This window comes from Aquarana catesbeiana, linkage group LG03, assembly GCF_042186555.1.
Source record: "Aquarana catesbeiana isolate 2022-GZ linkage group LG03, ASM4218655v1, whole genome shotgun sequence".
Lineage (NCBI taxonomy): Eukaryota > Metazoa > Chordata > Amphibia > Anura > Ranidae > Aquarana > Aquarana catesbeiana.
Genome location: NC_133326.1, coordinates 449,187,337 through 449,210,567, shown reverse-complemented (window position 1 = coordinate 449,210,567; position 23,231 = coordinate 449,187,337). Strand labels below are relative to the sequence as shown.

The window sequence follows — 23,231 nt, the reverse complement described above, 5'->3', positions numbered from 1 at the left end:
CTCCAATTCCTATTATTGTCAACCTCATTATGAACAAGAAACACACAGGTCTGATTTTTTAGACAGAGGTTGGAGGGAAACATCACCGAGGAGGAAACAAGACTACATATACCGATCTCCAAGAAGACCCCCACAAGAACCCCAATACTCCCCAATAAGACGACAACAGGAAGAAAAAAAACAGACGAACTCCAGAACGAAGAGGGGATGTCGAGCGGGAAAGAGATTCCAAAAGAAAAAGGGAATAATCGGTGAAGGGATCTTCAACCTGAGTGGCCAAATTTTGAACACGGAAGAATTGGCTGTATTAGACAAAGGTCTAAAATACGCTCCTACCAAAAATCTGGATAAATTTTAAACTTACATTGGAATAAGGAAATATGTAAGGAAAATAAATATTAAGAAGGCAATCCTAAGTAATCCACAGACCAGACAAACTACAAATCCATATGATTCACAACTGGTGGAACACAGCAAATTGCGAAACAAGTCTCTTTACAACCCTCAGATACATGATAGCAAACATATTGAAGTTTTTAAAAATCTAGTATTAAAGGATTTGGACCATTTGAAGATCAAGAAAGTAAATGACCCTATACACATCAAAAAAGGCATACGATCTTTGATTAATAGGAAAGATCTGATAATAAGACCAGCAGATAAGGGAGGAGGGGTGGTTATCCAGAGCAAATCAAAATATCAGGAAGAAATTAAACATCAACTTGAATATTCAACTACATATCAAAAATTGTTAGATAATCCTACTATGAAATGTAGAAAGGAGCTAGAAAAGGTTGTGCACTTAGGAGTAAAGAAAGATATATTGAATGCTAAAGAAGCAAGATACCTGGTCCCGGACTCACGTAGAATTCCAGTGATTTACACTGTTCCTAAAATACATAAAGATCAAGAGAACCCTCCAGGAAGACTCATAGTCAATGGGATCAATTCCTTGACATCAAGGATGGGTCAATACATCAATAATTTTATTCAACCAGATATTCAACACACGACATCATATGTATGAGACACTAAACATGTTCTACAATTACTGGAAGATGTGCCAGTCCTAGAAGGAAGGACTTTAATGGCAACTGTTGATGTCTCATCCCTTTACACGATTATTAAACACCACCAGGCTTGTGAAGCCACTAAATGGGCCTTGAGAAAATATAGTACAGTAAAATGTACACAAAGAAGATTTCTCATCAAATGCCTAGAATTCTCTTTAAAAAACAACTATTTTTGGCATGACCAAACCTATTATAAGCAAACAACTGGCATAGCCATGGGCGCTAAATTTGCCCCCAGTGTGGCTAATGCCTTTATGGCCCGATGGGAGGAGGAAACAGTACACAAATGCCCGCCCTGCGAACTAGGACTATTCAAAAGATTTATTGATGATGTCCTAATAATATGGAACGGTAGTAAGGAATCACTGGAACAATTTCTATGCAATTTAAACTGCAATGACAGAAATATACATCTGACCTGGCAAATCGATGCGAAAAAGATTGAATTTCTAGATCTGGAAATAATTATTGATGAAGATTCATTAATAACTAAAACACACTTTAAAGAAGTATCAAGAAATAGCTATTTACCTATTACAAGCTGTCACCATAAACCTTGGTTATTCAACATCCCAAAGGGACAGCTGGTGAGAATCAGACGTAACTGTACTAAAGACTCAGACTACGTGACTCAAGCTAACCTGATTGGAAAAAGGTTTGTGACGAAAGGCTATTCAGAAGAACTAATTAGAAAACAGATTCAATCCATTCAAACAATGGACAGGAAGCAAATGATACATACACCTAAGAAAGCACAATCGAACTCAGATATACCAAGCCTAGTCCTGGATTTTAATGTCCAATTTAACCACTTGAGCCCCGGACCATTATGCTGCCTAAGGACCAGAGGTCTTTTTCCAATTTGGCACTGCGTCGCTTTAACTGCTAATTGCGCGGTCATGCAATGCTGTACCCAAACGAAATCAAGCTTTCTTTTGATGGTATTTGATCACCTCTGCGGTTTTTATCTTTTGCGCTATAAACGGAAAAAGACCGAAAATTTTGAAAAAAAATGATATTTTCTACTTTTTGTTATAAAAAAAAACCCAATAAACTAAATTTTAGTCATACATTTAGGCCAAAATGTATTCGGCCACATGTCTTTGGTAAAAAAAATGTCAATAAGCGTATATTTATTGGTTATAGCGTCTACAAACTAGGGTACATTTTCTGGAATTTACACAGATTTTAGTTTATGACTGCCTATGTCATTTCTTGAGGTGCTAAAATGGCAGGGCAGTACAAAACCCCCCCAAATGACCCCATTTTGGAAAGTAGACACCCCAAGGAAATTGCTGAGAGGCATGTTGAACCCATTGAATATTTATTTTTTTTTGTCCCAAGTGATTGAATGACAAAAAAAAAAAAAATATTTACAAAAAGTTGTCACTAAATGATATATTGCTCACACAGGCCATGGGCCTATGTGGAATTGCACCCCAAAATACATTCAGCTGCTTCTCCTGAGTATGGGGATACCACATGTGTGGGACTTTTTGGGAGCCTAGCCGCGTACGGGGCCCCGAAAACCAATCACCGCCTTCAGGATTTCTAAGGGTGTAAATTTTTTATTTCACTCTTCACTGCCTATCACAGTTTCGGAGGCCATGGAATGCCCAGGTGGCACAAAACCCCCCCAAATGACCCCATTTTGGAAAGTAGACACCCCAAGCTATTTGCTGAGAGGCATATTGAGTCCATGGAATATTTTATATTTTGACACAAGTTGTGGGAAAGTGACACTTTTTTTTTTTTTGCACAAAGTTGTCACTAAATGATATATTGCTCACACAGGCCATGGGCATATGTGGAATTGCACCCCAAAATACATTTAGCTGCTTCTCCTGAGTATGGGGATACCACATGTGTGGGACTTTTTGGGAGCCTAGCCGCATACGGGGCCCCGAAATCCAATCACCGCCTTCAGGATTTCTAAGGGTGAAAATTTTTGATTTCACTCTTCACTGCCTATCACAGTTTCAGAGGCCATGGAATGCCCAGGTGGCACAAAACCCTAGCAAATGACCCCATTTTGGAAAGTAGACACCCCAAGCTATTTGCTGAGAGGCATGGTGAGTATTTTGCAGCTCTCATTTGTTTTTGAAAATGAAGAAAGACAAGAAAAAACATTTTTTTTTCTTTTTTCAATTTTCAAAACTTTGTGACAAAAAGTGAGGTCTGCAAAATACTCACTATACCTCTCAGCAAATAGCTTTGGGTGTCTACTTTCCAAAATGGGGTCATTTGGGGGGGAGGGGGGTTGTCCCACCTGGGCTTTCCATGGCCTCCGAAACTGTGATAGGCAGTGAAGAGTGAAATCAAAAATTCACGCCCTTAGAAAGCCTGAAGGCGGTGCTTGGTTTTCGGGTCCCGTACGCGGCTAGGCTCGCAAAAAGTCTCACACATGTGGTATCCCCGTACTCAGGAGAAGCAGCAGAATGTATTTTTGGGTGTAATTTCACATATTCCCATGGCATGTTTGAGCAATATATCATTTAGTGACAACTTTGTGCAAAAAAAAAAAAAAAAAGAAAATTTGTCTCTTTCCCGCAACTTGTGTCGCAATATAAAATATTCCATGGACTCGACATGCCTCTCAGCAAATAGCTTGGGGTGTCTACTTTCCAAAATGGGGTCATTTGGGGGGTTTTGAACTGTCCTGGCATTTTATGCACAACATTTAGAAGCTTATGTCACACATCACCCACTCTTCTAACCACTTGAAGACAAAGCCCTTTCTGACACTTATTGTTTACATGAAAAAGTTATTTTTTTTTGCAAAAAAATTACTTTGAACCCCCAAACATTATATATTTTTTTAAAGCAAATGCCCTACAGATTAAAATGGTGGGTGTTTCATTTTTTTTTTTCACACAGTATTTGCGCAGCGATTTTTCAAACGCATTTTTTGGGGAAAAAACACACTTTTATGAATTTTAATGCACTAAAACACACTATATTGCCCAAATGTTTGATGAAATAAAAAAGATGATCTTAGGCCGAGTACATGGATACCAAACATGACATGCTTTAAAATTGCGCACAAACGTGCAGTGGCAACAAAATAAATACATTTTTAAAAGCCTTTAAAAGCCTTTACAGGTTACCACTTTAGATTTACAGAGGAGGTCTACTGCAAAAATTACTGCCCTCGATCTGACCTTCGCGGTGATACCTCACATGCATGGTGCAATTGCTGTTTACGTTTGACGACAGACTGCCGCTTGCGTTTGCCGCGAGAGCAGGGGGTGACAGGGGTGCTTTTTTTTTTTTCTTTTTCTTTATTATTTTTTTGCTTTTTTATCTTATTTTTAAACTGTTCCTTTCATTTTTTTTTTTTTTTTAATCATTTTTATTGTTATCTCGGGGAATGTAAATATCCCCTATGATAGCAATAGGTAGTGACAGGTATTCTTTTTGGAAAAAATTGGGGTCTATTAGACCCTAGATCTCTCCTCTGCCCTCAAAGCATCTGACCACACCAAGATCGGTGTGATAAAATGCTTCCCCAATTTCCCAATGGCGCTATTTACATCCGGCAAAATCTAAGTCATAAAATGCTCGTAGCTTCCGGTTTCTTAGGCCATAGAGATGTTTGGAGCCACTCTGGTCTCTAATCAGCTCTATGGTCAGCTGGCTGAATCACCGGCTGCATTCTCAGGTTCCCTGTTGAGACAGGAGAGCCAGAGAAAAACACGGAAGACGGTGGGGGGGGGCATTCCCTCCCACGGCTTGTAAAAGCAGTCTAGAGGCTAATTAGCCACTAGGATTGCTTTTACATGAAAGCCGACCGCTGGCTGAAAAGAATGATACCAAGATGATACCTAAACCTGCAGGCATCATTCTGGTATAACCACTCAAAGTTGTGAATGGCGTACCTGAAGACAAAAAAATGGTTAACAATAAAGCACAGTAAACAGTAAAGTATAAAAAATTGCATACCTGAAAAGCAAACATGATAAAACATAATAACAATAAAACATTGCAGAATAGAATACAGTAAAAAAGAGCAGAACAATAGAGAGAATAGAGAGAGAGAGAACAATAAAACGACAACTATTTTTTTTTATTTTATATGTTTTTTTTTTTTTTTTTTTTTTACACTTTTTTTGTAACTAACTTTTATAACGGTAACTGGTTCCAGGTTCGGGTCTCTCAAAATGCGATGGCATCTTGGGAGACCCTGTGAAAGTGTGCCTAGTTTGTGCAATGCTGTACCCTACGCTAATACTCAACTAGTGCATGGTAGCGTTCAAAACATTCACCAATGCAAAGACCAGGATTGTCAGGACAGAAGGGACAATAATAGTGGGTGTCACGCCTATATCCGCCCTTGCTGCAGACACAACATCTTTTTTGGGGGGGGTTCGTTGGGTAGGGGTACACGGGAGGACATAAAGAAAATGCCTCTCATGCAGCCGACTGCATTTGGTTGGGGATGTGAATGGGGGAAGTACGGGCGCTGCAGAAGTGGTGGGTTCCCAATTAGGATTGGTGAATGCAGCAGGAAGGGCACTATGGGCACGACGGCCTGTGTTTGTCTTTTTGGTGGCAGCGGGACACTACTTGTGCTTGCCACCTCACCAGCTTGAACTGCACTTATGGGACTCGCCACGTCACCAAGTGTTATGCCCCGTACACACGGTCGGACTTTGTTCGGACATTCCGACAACAAAATCCTAGGATTTTTTCTGACGGATGTTTGCTCAAACTTGTTTTGCCTACACACGGTCGCACAAAGTTGTCGGAATTTCCAATCGACAACCATGCGATCACGTACACCACGTACGACGAGACTAGAAAAGGCCGGTTCAGAACCAAGCGCGGCACCCTTTGGGCTCCTTTTGCTAATCTTGTGTTAGTAAAAGTTTGGTGAGAGACGATTCGCGCTTTTCCAGACTCGTGGCTTTCAGATCGTTTTCTGCCGTTCAGTTTGTGCTTGTGGGTTTGTATCTGCTCTTCAGTGCGTGCAAGCAAGTTCCGCGTGACTTTAAGTAGTCATTGTATTCTTGTTCGTTCGTTACTGGTTTTCAGGTCGCTCTTCACAGGCCTTGCTGTTCTTCAGTGCGTTCTGTTACTTTGTTCTGAGCAGCCGACCGTTTTCTAGCCATGTTTCGTATGCGTACTCCTCGTACAGTTCGTGCTGTGCGGGGGCTTGGTGTTGGGGTCCTGACCTTGACACAAGTCCAGTCCATAAACAGGGTGGGGAGGAGTTCATGGACCAAGAATTGGTTGCTTCAGCGTGACCAGTTCTGTCATATGCCTTTGCTCCGTGAGATCCGTGAGAATAATCCTGATGATTTCAGGAACTTTCTCCGGATGACGGACCCCGTATTTCACCGTTTGTTGGCTTCGCTGACCCCTTATATCAGCAGTCAGGATACCTGCATGAGGCAAGCCATCACTCTGGAGCAGAGGCTCGTCGCTACCCAGCGGTATTTGGCCACAGGGAGAAGTCTGCAGGACCTCAAGTTCTCGACAGGCATCTCCCCCCAGGCTCTTCTTTGTGGACATTTACTGCTTGTGTTTGTTTTAGCTGACCCTGACAGAAATGTGTGGAGTGCAGAAAATGTCGTGATTGTGTAACCTTATACAAAGCACTGTTGGCTGTTATTTACTAAATGCAAAGACATTTTCACTACAAGTGCACTTGCAACTGCACTGAAACTGCACTTGTAGTGCAAAGAGGATTTGCCCTTAGGAAATAACCCCCATTTTCTCATAAAACAACAATTACATCACCCCAAAAGTGTTGTAGCGTTGAGACAATAATCCACACATTCTTGATGAGCAATCTTTTTAATACCTGCACAATCACATGTGCATTTACCAAAGGTTTTTCTGACAAACCAACATGTTTGTTGTATAACAATTTTTGTGGTGTCATTATCCAAAATCAAAATGTCCATTTTATAGAAAACAGGCCTGTGTAAAACCAACAAGAAAGACACAAATCTTGATCTTACAAAGTTCATATTTGGTAGAACTTGAAGGCAATATCAGACATGAGTATTTAGGAACTGTGTTTGATATTGCGTTCAGATGGGGGGAAATCACCCCAGGAAAAGCCAAATTTGGAAGATGCACGCAAATTTCCCAATGTCAACATGTGCTAGCTGCCATCACGGGGGATCAAGGGACGTGTTTTGGGGGAGAAAGCCCTTCCTCACCGCTACTTTATTATTGAGGAAGGGGTTGCACCCCCAAAACGCGTCCATTGATCTCCCGTGATGGCAGATAGCACATGTTGACACACTGTGTGCATCCTCCAAATTTGGCTTTGGGAAAAATCACAAAAACATTTCGCACATTGTAGCACACAAAAGAAGAAAGTGATTTGGAGGGGTTTTAACCCCTTCCCGCCGACCGAACGCACATATGCATCCTCGGCTTTCCGGGGTTATACCGGGATGATGCCCGCAGCTGCAGGCATCATCCCAGTACCGTTGTTTTCAGCGGGCGATCGGCTACCCGAATATAACAACCGATGCGGCTAAAAGCCGCTCGGCTGTTATACCGGAGGAGCGGGAGGGGACATCCCCCCCTCCCGCCGCCTCCCGCCGCTGTTACCGGGCCTCCCGTGCGATCGGGAGGCCCGGTGTCCATTCGGGAATCTCCGGCGGCTGGGGGCGGGCTGGAACGAAGCTGTGAGTGGCTTCGTTCCAGCCTTCTAATTGTAAACACGGAAGCGACGTCATGACGTCACTTCCCGTTTACTCGGCTGCCAATGGCGCCGAATTTAAAAAAGTACACAGTATTCAGAATCGCTGTTTTCGGCGATCTGAATACTTTGAAGTGTAAAGGAGGGATGGGGGGTCTTTTAGACCCCCCATCCCTCCATAAAGAGTACCTGTCACCACATATTACTGTCACAAGGGATGTTTACATTGCTTGTGACAGCAATAAAAGTAAAAAAAAAAAAAAATTTTTAAACACAATTTATAAAAGTGCAAAAATAAATAAAATAAATAAATAAATAAATAAAAAAAAATTTTTAAAGCGCCCCCGGCCCCGCGAGCTCGCGCAGCGAAGAAAACGCATACGGAAGTCGCGCCCGCATATGTAAACGGTGTTCAAACCACACATGTGAGGTATCGCCGCGATCGTCAGAGCGAGAGCAATAATTCTAGCCCTAGACCTCCTCTGTAGCTCAAACCTGGTAACCGTAAAAAAATTTTAAAGCGTCGCCTATGGAAATTCATAGGTACCGTAGTTCGTCGCCATTCCACGAGTGCGTGCAATTATAAAGGGTGACATGTTTGGTATCTATTTACTCGGCGTAACATCATCTTTCACATTATACAAAAAAATTGGGGTAACTTTACTGTTTGGATTTTTTAAAATTCATGAAAGTGTCACTTTTCCAAAAATTTGCGTTTAAAACACCGCTGCACAAATACCGTGTGATAAAAAATATTGCAACAATCGCCATTTTATTCTTTAGACTCTCTTCTAAAAAAATATATATAATGTTTGGGGGTTCTAAGTAATTTTCTAGCAAAAAATACGGATTTTAACTTGTAAACACCAAATTTCAAAAATAGGCTTAGTCATGAAAGGGTTAAACTCGCCCCAAAACATCAATGATGTTTTTATATTTTGGAATAACATCATTGATGTTTTGCTTGATGTTTTCCAATTGTAAATTACACCCCATGATCTCCCCGATCAGGATCTGGGCACTTTCCGGATGTGAAAGGATCTTCATCCACAACCTCACGATCACCTAAAAAGAGAGGAACCCCAAAATAAATTAGGTCTAAAAAATATGCCGCCATCCATCTCTTATCTGAGCCTGTGGTCGCAGACACTCACCTGTTATGGTGACTAGTTCCACCACGTCTTCTTCCTCCTGCTCATCTTGTGTTGGGAGGATTTCCCCTTCTTCCAGAGGGGGGGGGGCTCTGGTCTCCTCGGATGAGGGGTGTCCTCCGAGTCTTTTCTCCCCTATGTAAAACAAAAATGGTATACTTAGCACACAGATATTTAATGTCAGAACTATAAAGATGAAACATTGCTTGGAAGTGGGGTACAATTGTCTATTTTAGCCGAGTTCCAAGATGTAGCATTTTTAGTGTCCTTTGTCAAGCTGCAATACTTTACCTGTTTGGTACAAGCTTCACAGATGTAGCCCCCCCCCTATAGTATACACTGGAGCACCTGTGTGGCCCCCCTAATAAAAATGGTGTTCTGGGGTACCACACTAGTGCTCCAGTGTCCAGATGTGAAAACAGCTGCTCAGTGTCCTCTCCTTACACACAATCTAGTTTGCATTTCATTCTAGTAACAAAGCCATCTACACAACCAAATTCTTTGAAGACAAGTATAGGGCCTCAAAATGGTGGCCAAATGCATATGGGCTAAACAATGGTATTTTATAGTCCGAAATAAAAATGTGTGATCCGAACGAATAATGTGCCCATGAACATGAAAGTTGCCATTTTAAACTGTACAACAGTTCCTAAAAGCACATGGAGCAGCACGAACGTAATAAACACAAGAACAATAGGAACACAGCACAACTACTTACTTTTTTGCAGCACTCTCCGGATCTTTCTGTACTGCTCATGTTCTCGTAATTTCAGCTCCGACCACCGCTTCCTGAGCTGATCTTTCGATCGTCGTAACCTGAATTTCCGGTGCAGACTTCTGACCACTTTCGCCATGATCTTGGCCTTTCGGATATTGTGGTTGGGGTAAGGCCCATACTTTCCATCATAGTCGGCCTTCTTCAGGATGTCCACCATCTCCAACATCTCCCCAAAGGACATATTTGAGTCCTTTAATCTCTTTCTGGATCGGGACGTTTCAGGCTCCGGCCTTTCCTCCTCCTCCTCCTCCTCGTTGCTGTAATTAGCACGATCCTGCTGTCTATCCGCCATGTGCTCTTCCTCCACTGCACCGAACGAAAAGGGGCGGGGAATAGAATAGAAAGAACGTCAGGGGCGGGCGGAGTTATACGCATGCACAGTGTGTATAAATCGTAACGCGCGCGTCTTACGTACAATCTGTGAGCGGAGGAAGGAGCATCGGAGACGCCGATCGTGCTAACGAAGGTAGGATCTAAACTTGGGCCTATACTGCTTCGAAATGGAAGCCTATATTGTAACAAGATTAGGGGAGTTTGGCCTGACATTAGGGTTTGTCTTGTGTTGTGTCTTGCAGAGAAAATGGATGGGTTCAACGACCACAATTTCCTGCCCCTGTTTATTGACAAATACAGGGAGCTGCCCTGTCTGTGGCAGGTCAGACACCCCCACTATAACCATAAACAAAAGAGGCAGGCAGCGCTGGAGAAACTGCTGGAGTTGGTGAAGCCGGTGGTCCCCACAGCAACCATTGCTTATTTAAAAGCTAAAATTGGTGGCCTGAGGAGCACATATCTTAGGGAGCGCAAGAAGGTCACAGATTCCCAGAGGTCCGGAGCTGCAGCAGATGACATTTATGTCCCCAGGCTGTGGTACTATGAGAGACTGCAATTTCTGTCAGACCACACTGAAGTCAGGGAATCCCTCTCCACTCTTCCTTCCACACTTCCTTCCATCCCAGCTGAGGCTTCCGATGTCCAACCTGGGCCTTCCAGCCAGGAAGAAGTGGAGGAGCCCAGCTGGAGTCAGGTATAGCATTCTTCTACAGATTTCTGGGCAATAAATAAATGATGTTTACTAGATGTTATTATTGATCATTAATTGCTGATTAAAAAAAGTGTTTTACATATCAATAGACAGTAGTGGTCACCCAAAATTGGGACAAGAATGCAAAATGCTGGGCTCAGAAGGATAGTCTGTTATATTTGTTAACATTGAATTTGCAGCAGTCAGGAGGTGAAAATTGTGTGTGATTGATGTAAAAAAAACTAAAACTATGTCCCTTTTTCATACACAGGAAGACCTCAGCCAGGAGGAGGCTGTGGAATGTGGCAGTCAGGAGGAGGCGGGGATTATTAGTGTCAGCCAGGAGGAGGCGGGGATTAGTGGCAGCCAGGAGGAGGCGGGGCTAAGTGTCAGCCAAGAGAGGCCTGGGACAAGTCGCAGCCTGACTGAGTCTCAGGTTCCTCCCCTCCGCCTGCCACATAAACGAGCCAGGAAGGCCACTCCCAGTCCTGTGCAGGATTCAGCATACAGGCTGATCCAGGAGGCTTCGGCGTCCCTCAGAGCCTTCCCCAGTCCTGAAGAGGCCTTTGCCTGCATGGCTGCCACCAAATTGCTGGGCATGCAGGAGGGCCAACGCAAGATCTCTGAGCACCTGATTTATAAAGTCCTACGTAAGGGGGAGAGTGGGGAACTGACACACAAGACGGATGTCATTGAGATCGACGATCCTCCTCCTCCTCCTCCTCCTGCTGCCACAACTCCACCACCACAGCCAAAGGCTGGAAGGAAGCGTGGAAGGAAGACCAAAGAGTGATGACCCTGGGTTCAGTCTGGTCTGACAGAAGATGCAGTCTCTCGTATGACCACAGCCTGGGGACACAGATGTCATCTGCTGCTTTCCGGATCTCTGGGACTTCTGGACCAGACTGCCCTCCCTTAGATATGGACTCCTCAGGCCACCAATTTTGCTTTTAAATAATTGATGTCTGCCCTGGGGGTCCCAGGCTTCACCCACTTCTGCAGTTTCTCCAGCGTTGCCTCCCTCTTTGTTTATAGTTGTGACCCCTTAATAAAATATTTTTAGGTAAATTCTACTCTCCTGTGTGTGTTTTCTTCCAAAAAGGACAGTTTGTTGGTGACGATTCAGGTACATTTCTAACATAAAATGTGAAATTAACAAGGGACAACAACACCAAACAATCTCCTACAGATTAAATAGAACAACATATCAATGGTGTTGTGGGAACTTGTCACAAAAAACACACAAACATTTTCGGGAGTACAAATCAAAATCACCAAAAAAAAAAATTAAAAAAGAGAAACACAAAAAAAGATTCTACATTAAAGTCAAAAAAAAAAAAAAAAAAAATATGTTGTCAGATGTGAGAAATCAAAATATATTTAGGGAATCCCGATAAATAGTAACAAAAGAAGTTTGTGAGAAGTGTGTGTGAATATGAGCAGCAAAATTACTTAATTCTTGTCACATTATAAAGAAGAGAGTGCGCTGTATTAAACCATTTTGAACATTGCAGCGTGACGAAAGTACTGTATCCATTGCGAACGCTAAGTTTACCAGAACGAGCTGTCCCGTGTCGGAATTTCTTCTGAGCATGCGTGGCACTTTGTGCGTCGGAACAGGCCACACACGGTCGGAATTGACGCGATCGGATTTTGTTGTCGGAAAATTTTATCTCCTGCTGTCCAACTTTGTATGTTGGAAAATCCGATGGAAAATGTCCGATGGAGCCCACACACGGTCGGAATTTCCGACAACACGCTCCGATCAGACAATGTCGAGAGGGGCAAAACGCAGGTGCTAGCAGGTATCTGGGCTGATCCCGCTAACACTGCATTTTTGGGAACCCTAAACTGCTGGGGACGCTAGTATAGATCTGATCGGATCAGATATTGATCCGTTCAGATACTATACCACTAAGGGAGGTGTATGCTGCGTGCGTGGGTGTTAGCGGTACTGGCGCTTGGGGCTGGTGCTTGCCAGTTCACCAAAATACTACCAAAAAAACTGTTAGCGATCGCAGGGATCAGGCCTGACTCTGCGAACGCTGCAGTTATGCATTTAGTGTTTTGTAAGTGTCAGTGATCGATCGATACTGCACTTGGGTGGGCTGGGCTGGGCCGGGCGGAGGGGCAAAACGCAGGTGCTAGCAGGTATCTGGGCTGATCCCGCTAACACTGCGTTTTTGGGAACCCTAAACTGCTGGGGACGCTAGTATAGATCTGATTGGATCAGATATTGATCCGTTCAGATACTTTACCACCAAGGGAGGCGTATGCTGCGTGCGTGGGTGTTAGCGGTACTGGCGCTAATCTGACGCTGCCTGGGGCGACGCATATCACCGCCGGGCGATCAGGGGGCTAAACCTTTATTCGGTAATAAACGGCTGGTGCCCTGACACTATAAAATATAAACGAACTAACCAGCGTCAACCGTAACACTTATACGGTGATCAGTGGTGAAAGGGTTAACTAGGGGGCAATCAAGGGGTTAAAACATTTATTCGGTAGTATATGGGGGTCCCTGACGCTATAAAACGCTGACGGCGAACCTAAATATTTACGTCCCTAACTAGCGTCACCAGCGACACTAATACAGCAATCAGAAAAATGATTGCTTAGTGACACTGGTGACGGGGGGTGATCAAGGGGTTAAAACTTTATTAGGGGGGGTTAGGGGGGTACCCTAGACCTAAAGGGGGCTAACAGTAACTGTCCTAACACTGTAACTGTCACAAACTGACACCAATACAGTAATCAGAAAAAAAAAAAAACCTGCTTGGTGTCAGTTTGTGACGGGGGGGTGATCGGGGGGTGATCGGGGGGCGATCGGGGGGGGGATCGGGGTGTTTTGTGTGCCTGGCATGTTCTACTGAGTGTGTAGTGTTGTGCACTCACATAGATGTCTTCTCTCCTCGGCGCCGGAACGGAAAATACCGAGCCGAGGAGAGATGACATCACTTCCTTTGCTGCTGTTTAGCATACAGCAGCAAAGGAATGTTCCCATTGGCCGGCGGCGATCGCAAGGGGGGGGCCACGAACGGATGGCCTCCCCCTCACCTCCGATCGCCGGGGAACAAAACACGACCGCCTCGGGCACCGGGGGGGGTCCGATCGGACCCCCCACCCGCGGAAGGCAAATCACGTACATGTACGTGATTTTGCCTGTCCGTGCCACCTTGCCGTCGTACATCGGCGTGAGGCGGTCGTCAAGTGGTTAAGGACATAGAAAAAATTATTAGAAGGCATTGGCATATTTTAAAGGGAGATAAACATCTACACAAAATTTTATCTGACAAACCAGTAATTATTTACAAAAGAGCCCCAACATTGAGGGACATAATTGTGAAAAATGTAGTTGAACCACCTCCCAAAAATAAATTCTCCTTTTTTAATGGTAAAGGCTATTATCCCTGTAAACACTGCTATGCATGACAACATGCACAAAAATTCCAAGGCAAAAAACATGAATTTCAGGCGACAAGCACAGGAAATATTTATCCAATTAAAGATTTTATTAACTGTCATACAGAAGGAGTCGTTTATGTCCTGCAATGTTCTTGTAAATTGCAATATGTAGGGAGGACTAAAAGAGCACTTAAAATAAGGATCAAAGAACATATTGAAAATATTGTAAAAGGCTTCCCGAAACATAATGTATCCAAACACTTCTCTTTAGTGCATAATAAAGACCCTACAGGACTACTATTTTGGGGGATTGAAAGATACAATAGATCATGGAGAGGGGATCACAAAATCAGAACCCTCAGTCAGAAAGAGTCCAAATGGATACATAAAATAAGGACACTGGCACCTGAGGGGTTAAACATAGAATTTGATTTAAATTGCTTTATTAGTGACTATTAATTTATTCCATGTGTACTATTGATGTAAACCTCATATTTCATTTCCGGTGTGCAAACTATCGATTTAATTTGCATCCTTCTCTTCTTTTCTTAAGTAATATATATATATATATATATATATATATATATATATATATATATGCGTTTTAATTTTAAATAATTTTATATTTTTATTTTTTTTGTTCCCATTTTTTTACATATTTACCTATAAGCAGGTTCCATATGATTGGACCATCTACATGTTTTACTTTTAGTATACAATTTTAAAATTTATATGAAATAACCAGTTCATGGATTGTTTTATATCTTTATTTTAAATTTGCCATGGGTCGTAACCATACATGTAGTGTTTAACATTTACGAAACCATTGGATGTATGATGCGATCTCGCCCCTTGATCTAATTTGGCGGTGCGCGGCTTCACCTACGGGGTAGCACTTTCCCATTTTAAGTTTTTTGGTTGTCAATAAACTTTATTTACAATGCCATGTTGCGTTTATCCTTTGGATAATGGCCGCCGCCTAAACAGCACTTGGTCCACAACAAAATGGCGATTTTATCACTTCCTGTCCCAACCATATAAATAAACAGATGTACCAACCAATCCGGTTCCCTGAGGAAGTCATGTGATATGACGTAACGCGTAGGACGTAACCGGAAATACACAGCGCGGACAGGAAGTGACGTATCGGGTATCGTTGTCACGCTGTTTCCTTGTTTATGTTTGGCCCATTCGATTTTACTGCAGTGTAAGCGGATATTTTTTAATAAATTAATTTGCTATTACGTTATTACCCTATTGGAGGCTTAATCATTATTTTGCATGTGGAGTCCATCAACCATTGGGAGGGGATTTTCCCCATAAACATAACAGACCAACATCATTGTTCCTGCTACGTGGATGGCATCCCAGAGGACACATTTAGGCATATTTGCTATGCCGCTAAGGTGAGAGTTCTGGGAGCACATAGCAGTGGTGTGATTATCACGAAAGTCACAAGATCATCTATCAACTTTTGTTTGCTTCTCTTCTTATTTGAAACTTGATTCATCAGCACTTTATTCACTTTATATTATCACTGTTGGACTATTTGATTTTTCACTGATTTGATATTGGATATTGGATTTTATCTATTTACATAATATTTTCATCTAGATTATTTTCGCATATGTATTATATACTACTAATATTGGAGATTTCACATCACATATTTTTTATTGCCTATATATGTTAGAGGTGTTGCGCAGGATCACACGCACAATTATTTATTTAAATGTGTGATATTTTGAGTTTTTTCTAGTGAGTGGTGTTCACTATTTTGATTTTGCAGCAACATCATCATTTAGCTTTCACTCATTCCATTTCATCTTATTATTGGTATAGTAGCGCAGAAGTCTTTCTACAGATATATATATTGTGACATACTGGAGTAGAGCATGATCCCCTCCCTTCAGAGACTGGGCCACAGGGCAGTATTCCAACCTGCTAAGGACCCCAAATACACTTCCAAGATAACCACTGCCTTGCTAAAGCTGAGGGTAAAGGTGATGGACTGGCCAAGCATGTCCTCAAGCATCCTCAAACGGAGGATGGAGTAGCGCAAGGTCTCTAAAATCCACCAGCTTCATGATGTCGTCATGGAGGAGTGGAAGAGGACTGCAGTGGCAACCTGTAGAGCTCTGGTGAACTCTATGCCCAAGAGGGTTAAGGCAGTGCTGGAAAATAATGGCGGCCACACAAAATATTGACACTTTGGGCCCAATTTGGAAATTTTCACTTAGGGGTGTACTCACTTTTGTTGCCAGTGGTTTAGACATTAATGGCTGTGTGTTAAGTTATTTTGAGGGGACAGCAAATTTACACTGTTATACAAGCTGCACAATCACTACTTTACATTGTAGAAAAGTGTAATTTCTTCAGTGTTGTCACATGAAAAGATATAATAAAATATTTACAAAAATGTGAGGGGTGAACTCACTTTTGTGAGATACTGTATATCCACCAATCAATACCTTTCGATTAGGGGAGTAAAATAGATATCCTTTGTCCCGAAAATGCCTTACCGATCAAGGAAGTCTGATAACTCAAATGTAAGTAAAATGCTTACCTCAGCCGGCTGATTATCAGAAATTCCCGGATCGTCTCAAGCTCTTCATTTCGGATTATTAGGGTCACCTGTAAATACCCTCCTAGGCAAAGCTTGCCATCTGACATGGAATTTTATAGATAAGCAACTCCTATCCTCACATTGATTAGTGGTTCCAAATTAATAATAACTACTGCAGTAGTGAACAGACACAAAAGATACACTCCGCATCTTTCCAAATAACTGTTCCATTTTATTATGACGGAATTGAAGGTTTTTATACACATGATTACGTAGATATCACATTAATATTACAATTGTACGTTTATGGTAACAAAGGGCGTAACATAGGCAGACTAATTCTAATCAGGACTCGAAAGAATGCAAACATGTAATGAAAACATTATTAGTGCCGTGTGCACAGTGAGGGCAGTGTGCAATACATACAAGATAGAATACAATTATATACAGAACTTACACATTTCCTTTACATTACGTACCCTATTAATCCAATGTTTCTGCACTTGTGTGCAGTGTCCTGAATTTACCAACTAGGTACTCACAAACCCACTCCCAAGCTTCAGAAAAATTGAAAATTGTATCAAATACTTACCGTAATTCTCCTTTCCTGATGCCAATCTATGGCAGCATAAACGCGATATACCTCCACTCCTATATCCACTCACAGGACCTGTTTAAATCTATAAAAGTCTGACTGAGAATAACCTCCCCCATTCTCCGTAAAAATAACAAGATCAAAAGAAGGGCGGGTTCGTATGTTGCCATGGATTGGCATCAGGAAAGAAGAATTACTGTAAGTATGCGATACAATTTTCCATTTTCCTGACTCCAACATGGCAGCATACATGTGATAAATAACAAGCTAATCAGGGAGGGCTAAAGTGTATAATCAAACTTTATCACAATGAACATGGAAGACTGGACCATCATTCAATGGCAGTCCGTTGATGTATGAGCCCTTGGATCTTCCCTGTAGCGCCTGAGGCAGGTGCACTGCGCCAACCAGCCTGCTGCTTTGCAGATGTCTCCATAGGCAAATGCCCGAATTTATAGATTTAAAAATTGACCTAGCTGAATGAGCCTTTATCACTTCTGGAGGCTCTTGCCTGGCAGCACTGTACGTTTTCTGGATGACCTGAATCTCCAAGATGACAAGGTTTTGCTGTAGCTTCCTCCTGTTGAAAACACAAACAGCCTTCCAGAGGATTTTAACTAGGAAGCTGCTGGAAGGTAGGCATTTTAGAAACCTGATACATTCAGTGTAGGTTAGGTACTCTCTCTGCTGGAAAGGATGGAACCACCACTTTGTTTGCAAGATGAAAACAGAAGCCATCTTGGGAACGAAAGGTGCTCAATGGGCATAGGCTCCAACTTGTCCAGAAGGAATAAGATGTAGGACTTTGTAGCCCCAAGTGCTTGCAGATCCGATACTCTGCCCCTTGAAGTTATCGAAGGGCAATGCCTCTCTAGTGAAGTCCCACTGAGGACTGCTTTCTTTTGATGCAAACAGAGCAATGGCAAGGAAATCCAGGACCAGAATAAAAACACTGGGGAACGTTGTTCGTCCCCAGAGCAAAGTCTCAGGACCAGCCTCCTGAACCTGGTAGTTCTTGGTCCTAACTAAGTTCCATGGCTAGGGTAAACCCAAGGCCTGCGGGCCAATTGGCATGCTTGACAGTGAGACCCTCAGACAACATTCTGCCTGGAAACTTCATGACAAAGGCAGTAGAGGAAAGGCATCTGCTAGGTGATTATTCCTTGGGTGAGTGAAAGTGTCCACTTCCTCCACCAACGAGTGAGGGTGGCAAGAGAGGCACCTTGTGAATGGATGGTGATGCAGACTCAGTTGAGAGTGGCCCCATACTTGAGTGATATGGCAAGATCTTCTGATTAAAGACCTATTCATTGGGAACCAAGTACTGGCATCAGTGGTGACAATGATCCAGGATAATGAACCTACTGGACGGGATCAAGTGAGGGTTCCCTGACTTTCCCGTCACCAGAGGCTCCTGCACATCTGGGGAGAAGTAGTTTGAATTGGCTCAAGTGCAAAAAGGAAATTCTTTGGAATGTCCATAGGATCCAGTGTGCCCAGGGCAGCATAGGGATGCAAGACATCAACGTTTCCAGGGGACCCCTGCATTGGAAAGCTGACAACTGCTTGGCCCATTCAAAGAAGGAGGAGAAAATTGTTTGCATGAGCATCAAACTGGGCCCCCATATCAATGACTAGTTAGGTCAGCTCCAACTGTCTTGACACCACCTATTCAGCCAAAACTTCACAGTCTGGCCAGATGAATCCCCTTTTGAACTAGTAGATCACCTGGACTCTGAGTCAAGAGTAGTATAACATCCAAGTAATGATGAATTTGAAGCACCCCCCAGGTGTTACACAGAGATTCATAGAGCTTATTGGTGAGGTGGAGAGCCCTGAAAGGAAGACACACAAACTGAAAATGCCTTCTCCCACGAGACTCCATTTCTTTAAATTCAACACCAGTCTTCTTTGTACGAGACACAGAGGAGAATAGAAGCCTGTAAATCTCTCCGAGGATGTAATCAGAGAGGACATCCACCTCCTAAGTGGAATGTGTTATTCTGGTCAGGATGAAAAAAAGTTCTGCGGAGTGATGTCTGAAGCACCAAAAGCCACAGACTTTTACTGTAGATGGCATGCAGGGATACCAAAATACCGGCTCTTGGGCTTTACTATCTCTGTGCACACCCTGGCCCCCATGAGCTTTCATCAGATTCTTAAAGGGGCCCATAGCTCAACAAAGGGCTGTTCACTTCAACAAAGTACCTGCGTGCAGGTCAAAGACAGATGGTGAGGAATATATAACAGGGAACATTTTTTTTTCTCTTATTTTTCAGGAATAACAGACAATCCATGGCAGTGTTGCCAACCTCCCGCAGCATTTTTTATTGACAAAACATGGAAAAATTTACTGACAGAGCACATTTTTTACTGAAAAATGACAGAACTCCTATTAAAAATTAAGACAATCAATATTTAAACAGTATAAACACAATATGGAAACACTGACAATACCCATGACAAGTAATATGCCTGGGTTACACTTAAAAATTCAACTCAGCGTGACAAATAATCAGCACCTGATATTTACAGAGTTGTAAAAATCACAGATTTTTACAAACTCTCGATAAATTTACCGATGGTTGGCAACCCTGATCTATGGCAGATTTTCAGTCTGCTAACCAGGTCCTATGAATAAATCAAGCTTTCTTTGTTACAAGAATGGCTGTTAAGAAGTTTGATTATCTCTAAACAAATGCAAAAACAATGTTATTAATGCCTTTGCTTCTGCCCTGATTATTGGTATTACAATAATCGTGCTTGAGTTGTGACTGACAGCATAGTGCAGGTGAAGTGTGGCGGGGATCTGATCTAATGTGTAGCTGAAATGCAAAACAGACAGGGAATCTTTGTAAGTTAAAATATAATTTTTTCTATACATAATAAGAAATACAATATTTGCTTTTATATCCTGTTCTTTTTGTCATACTATAACATTATAGCATCAACAAAATATGATTACCACCAGAGAAATGCAGCCTGCATAGCAATGTCAAAACTGTCTAAAAACACTGCCAAACATAAGGAAATCACATACCTTAACAGTGTCCAAAGGATGTCCAACAATAACACTAGCAGCGCCTGTATATATATAAAAAAAAAAAAAAAACAGTATTAAGTTATAATACTGTTCATCAAAAAGTAATTTGGCAACACAAAATGATCTGACGTCATTATGACTGTCACAAAGTAGAAAACAAATAATTCTAAAAATCTGTAAAATGTGTAAGAGGATATTATTGTGAAAAATAGTGCAAAGAAAGAAATGTGCTTGCCTCCAAGATATCCAGCTACAAAATCATCTATCTGGACCCTTCCCATAATAGAATTTTGTTCCGTAGTTTATTGTCCTTTGCAAATGCAGTACTTTTAGACACAACCACATGTCCTGTCAAAGTGTATTTGCTTTCTTCCAGTCCAAAGGTTTTAATGCACAAAACAAATGTGTTCTCCTGGCAGATGCAGCTCATGTCATCTGATTTTTTTCTACCAATGTCAGTAACAGTTTATAACTTCAATCTACTCATCCCTAGTGTTAAAATAATGTGCTTTCGTGGAGTGTGGAGAAATACATTGAGGGCTGAAAACTGTCACTGTGGCTCTGCCATGTCTAGTCCACATTGCTATCAGTCCACAAATGCATCATATGTTTGGAAAAACATGTCAAATTTTCATGAGACATTTTAGTGACCATAAAAGCAGAATTAGTTAAAAGAGAATTAGATATTCAACACAAGAGATGATTATTTAAAGCAACCCTTGATTATCTTCTGTAACATATTGGCTACTGAGTTCATTCCTGCTCTGCTAAGAGTGAGACCATATTTTCTGAGCTTACAATCGTTTCACATTATGTTATATGTCTGCTTCCTTGCATGTTTAAACTTTATTTGCTGTATTTTTGTTTAATAAACACATTTATCCATACAGTTCCTGAAATATGTGATAACTTCCGGTCTTTAACAATGTCTATCATTATATTTTTTTACTGTTATGTTCTTTATGGGGCAAAGTACATATAGGTGTTGATTTACTAAAACTGCAGAGTATTATAGACAGACCATTTAGTAATGGGTCTCTAGTTTGTGACAGACCATTTAGTATTGGGTCTCTAGTTTATGACAGACCATTTAGTATTGGGTCTCTAGTTTGTGCCTCAAAATAGTAAAACACACAAAAAACTGTTAAAACTGAAAATAAAATAAAATGTCAAAATAAATGTAAAGATGTCTTTTAGCTAATAAGCATTGATTTACTAAAACTAGAGAGTGTAACATCTGGTGCAGCTCTGCATAGAAACCAATCAGCTTTTTTTTTTTTGTCAAAGCTTAATTGAACAACCTGAAGTTGATTGGCTACCATGCACAGCTGTACCCGATTTTTCACTCTCCAGTTTTAGTAAATCAAACCCATAATACTTTGCCCCATGTTGCTGGGTGCTTCTTAATCCTAGCTATAAGGTCCAATCTGCCTTTCTCCCTTCTGCTGTGGCTGATTTGAAAACAACTAGGATGGAGACAGCTGCCTTATATTGTGAAATCAAGATGTAAGAGTGCTACCCAGTGCTGAATGCTAACACAACGTTACCACAGTGCAATAATTTATTCCATATAAGCAGCAATAATACATAATCATAACTAATTAAAGTCCATACAAATTCAAAATCTTTAACCACTTGCCAACCGCCGCATGTACATGTATGTCGGCAGAATGGCATGGACAGGCAAATGGGCGTACAGGTACGTCCCTTTAAATTTGCCGCTGTGTGATCGCGTGTGCGTCGCAGGCGGCACGTGCGACCCTGCCGCGAGCTCCATGAGTCTCACGGAGAGGAAGAACGGGGAAATGCTGATGTAAACAAGCATTTTCCCGTTCTGCCTAGTGACACTGACACTGATCACAGCTCCCTGTGATCGGAAGCGGTGATTAGTGTCGTGTCACAAGTAGCCCCTCCCCCCACAGTTAGAATCACTCCCTAGGACACACTTAACCCCTGCAGGACCCCCTCCTGGTTAACCCCTTCACTGCCAGTCACATTTACACAGTAATCAATGCATTTTTAATTACACTGATCGCTGTATAAACGTGAATGGTTTCAAAATAGACCCAAAAGTGTCCGATCTGTCCGCCATAATGTCGCAGTCACGATAAAAGACGCAGATCGCCGCCATTACTAATAAAAAAAAATTATTAATAAAATGCAATAAAACTATCCCCTTTTTTGAAGACGCTATAACTTTTGTGCAAACCAATCAATAAACGCTTATTGCGATTTTTTTACCAAAAATATGTAGAATACGTATCGGCATAAACTAAGGAAAAAAATGTTTTTTTTATATATTTTTGGGGGATATTTATTATAGCAAAAAGTAAAAAATAATGCGTTTTTTTCAAAATTGTCGCTATTTTTTTGTTTATAGTGCAAAAAATAAAAACCCCAGAGGTGATCAAATACCACCAAAAGAAAGCTCTATTTGTGGGAAAAAAAGGACGTCAATTTTGTTTGGGAGCCACGTCGCATGACCGCGCAATTGTCAGTTAAAGCGACGCAGTGCCGAAATGCAAAAAATGCTCTTGTCTTTGGCCAGCCAAATGGTTAAGTGGTTAAACAGTTCATAAATTTCAAATCTTTCAGTGCAGCTTCAAATTTTCAATTGTGCAGTAAAAGTGCCAATGCTGGAAAAAACAAACTGTGCGGTCCGTGCTTCCCTCTGTGTGCCCTCTCACTCACCAGATACCCATGACTCCCATGACAGAAGTCATAAGCGCTGTAAGGATGGCTGAGCTCTGTTGTCCCACGGTCTGTTCCGCAGACTATGGTGTAGGTTGTTTAGTTATTCAAGGCTCCCAGGACAGGAGTCATAAGTGCTGTAAGGATGGCTGGGATCTGTTGTTCCACGGTCTGTTTCTCAAACTGTAGTGTGGGTTGTTCTCAGTAAATCATCAGCCAATAAATCTGTTGTTTTTCAACAGAA

At 41.8% G+C, this 23,231-nt stretch overlaps 1 protein-coding gene across 5 annotated transcripts in view; it reads right to left on the bottom strand.

Moving 5' to 3' along the window:
* SLC25A48 (solute carrier family 25 member 48) overlaps positions 1 to 20,702 on the bottom strand; it is a 301,383-nt gene extending 280,681 nt beyond the window's left edge. For 2 of the 5 annotated variants that reach the window (XR_012242905.1, XM_073620828.1), the window contains exons 1-2: positions 20,532 to 20,697; positions 20,294 to 20,337 (exon numbers count right to left, since the gene is read on the bottom strand). Coding sequence is in view for 4 of the 5 variants with exons in the window: in XM_073620828.1 (XP_073476929.1) it covers positions 20,294 to 20,337; positions 20,532 to 20,577 (90 nt within the window). In the remaining variant the exon portion in view is untranslated. Of the gene's footprint in view, positions 1 to 20,293; positions 20,338 to 20,531 lie in introns of all 5 variants that reach the window. The other 3 variants (XM_073620827.1, XM_073620825.1, XM_073620826.1) reach the window with 3 other exon arrangements.
* Positions 20,703 to 23,231: the final 2,529 nt, after the last annotated feature.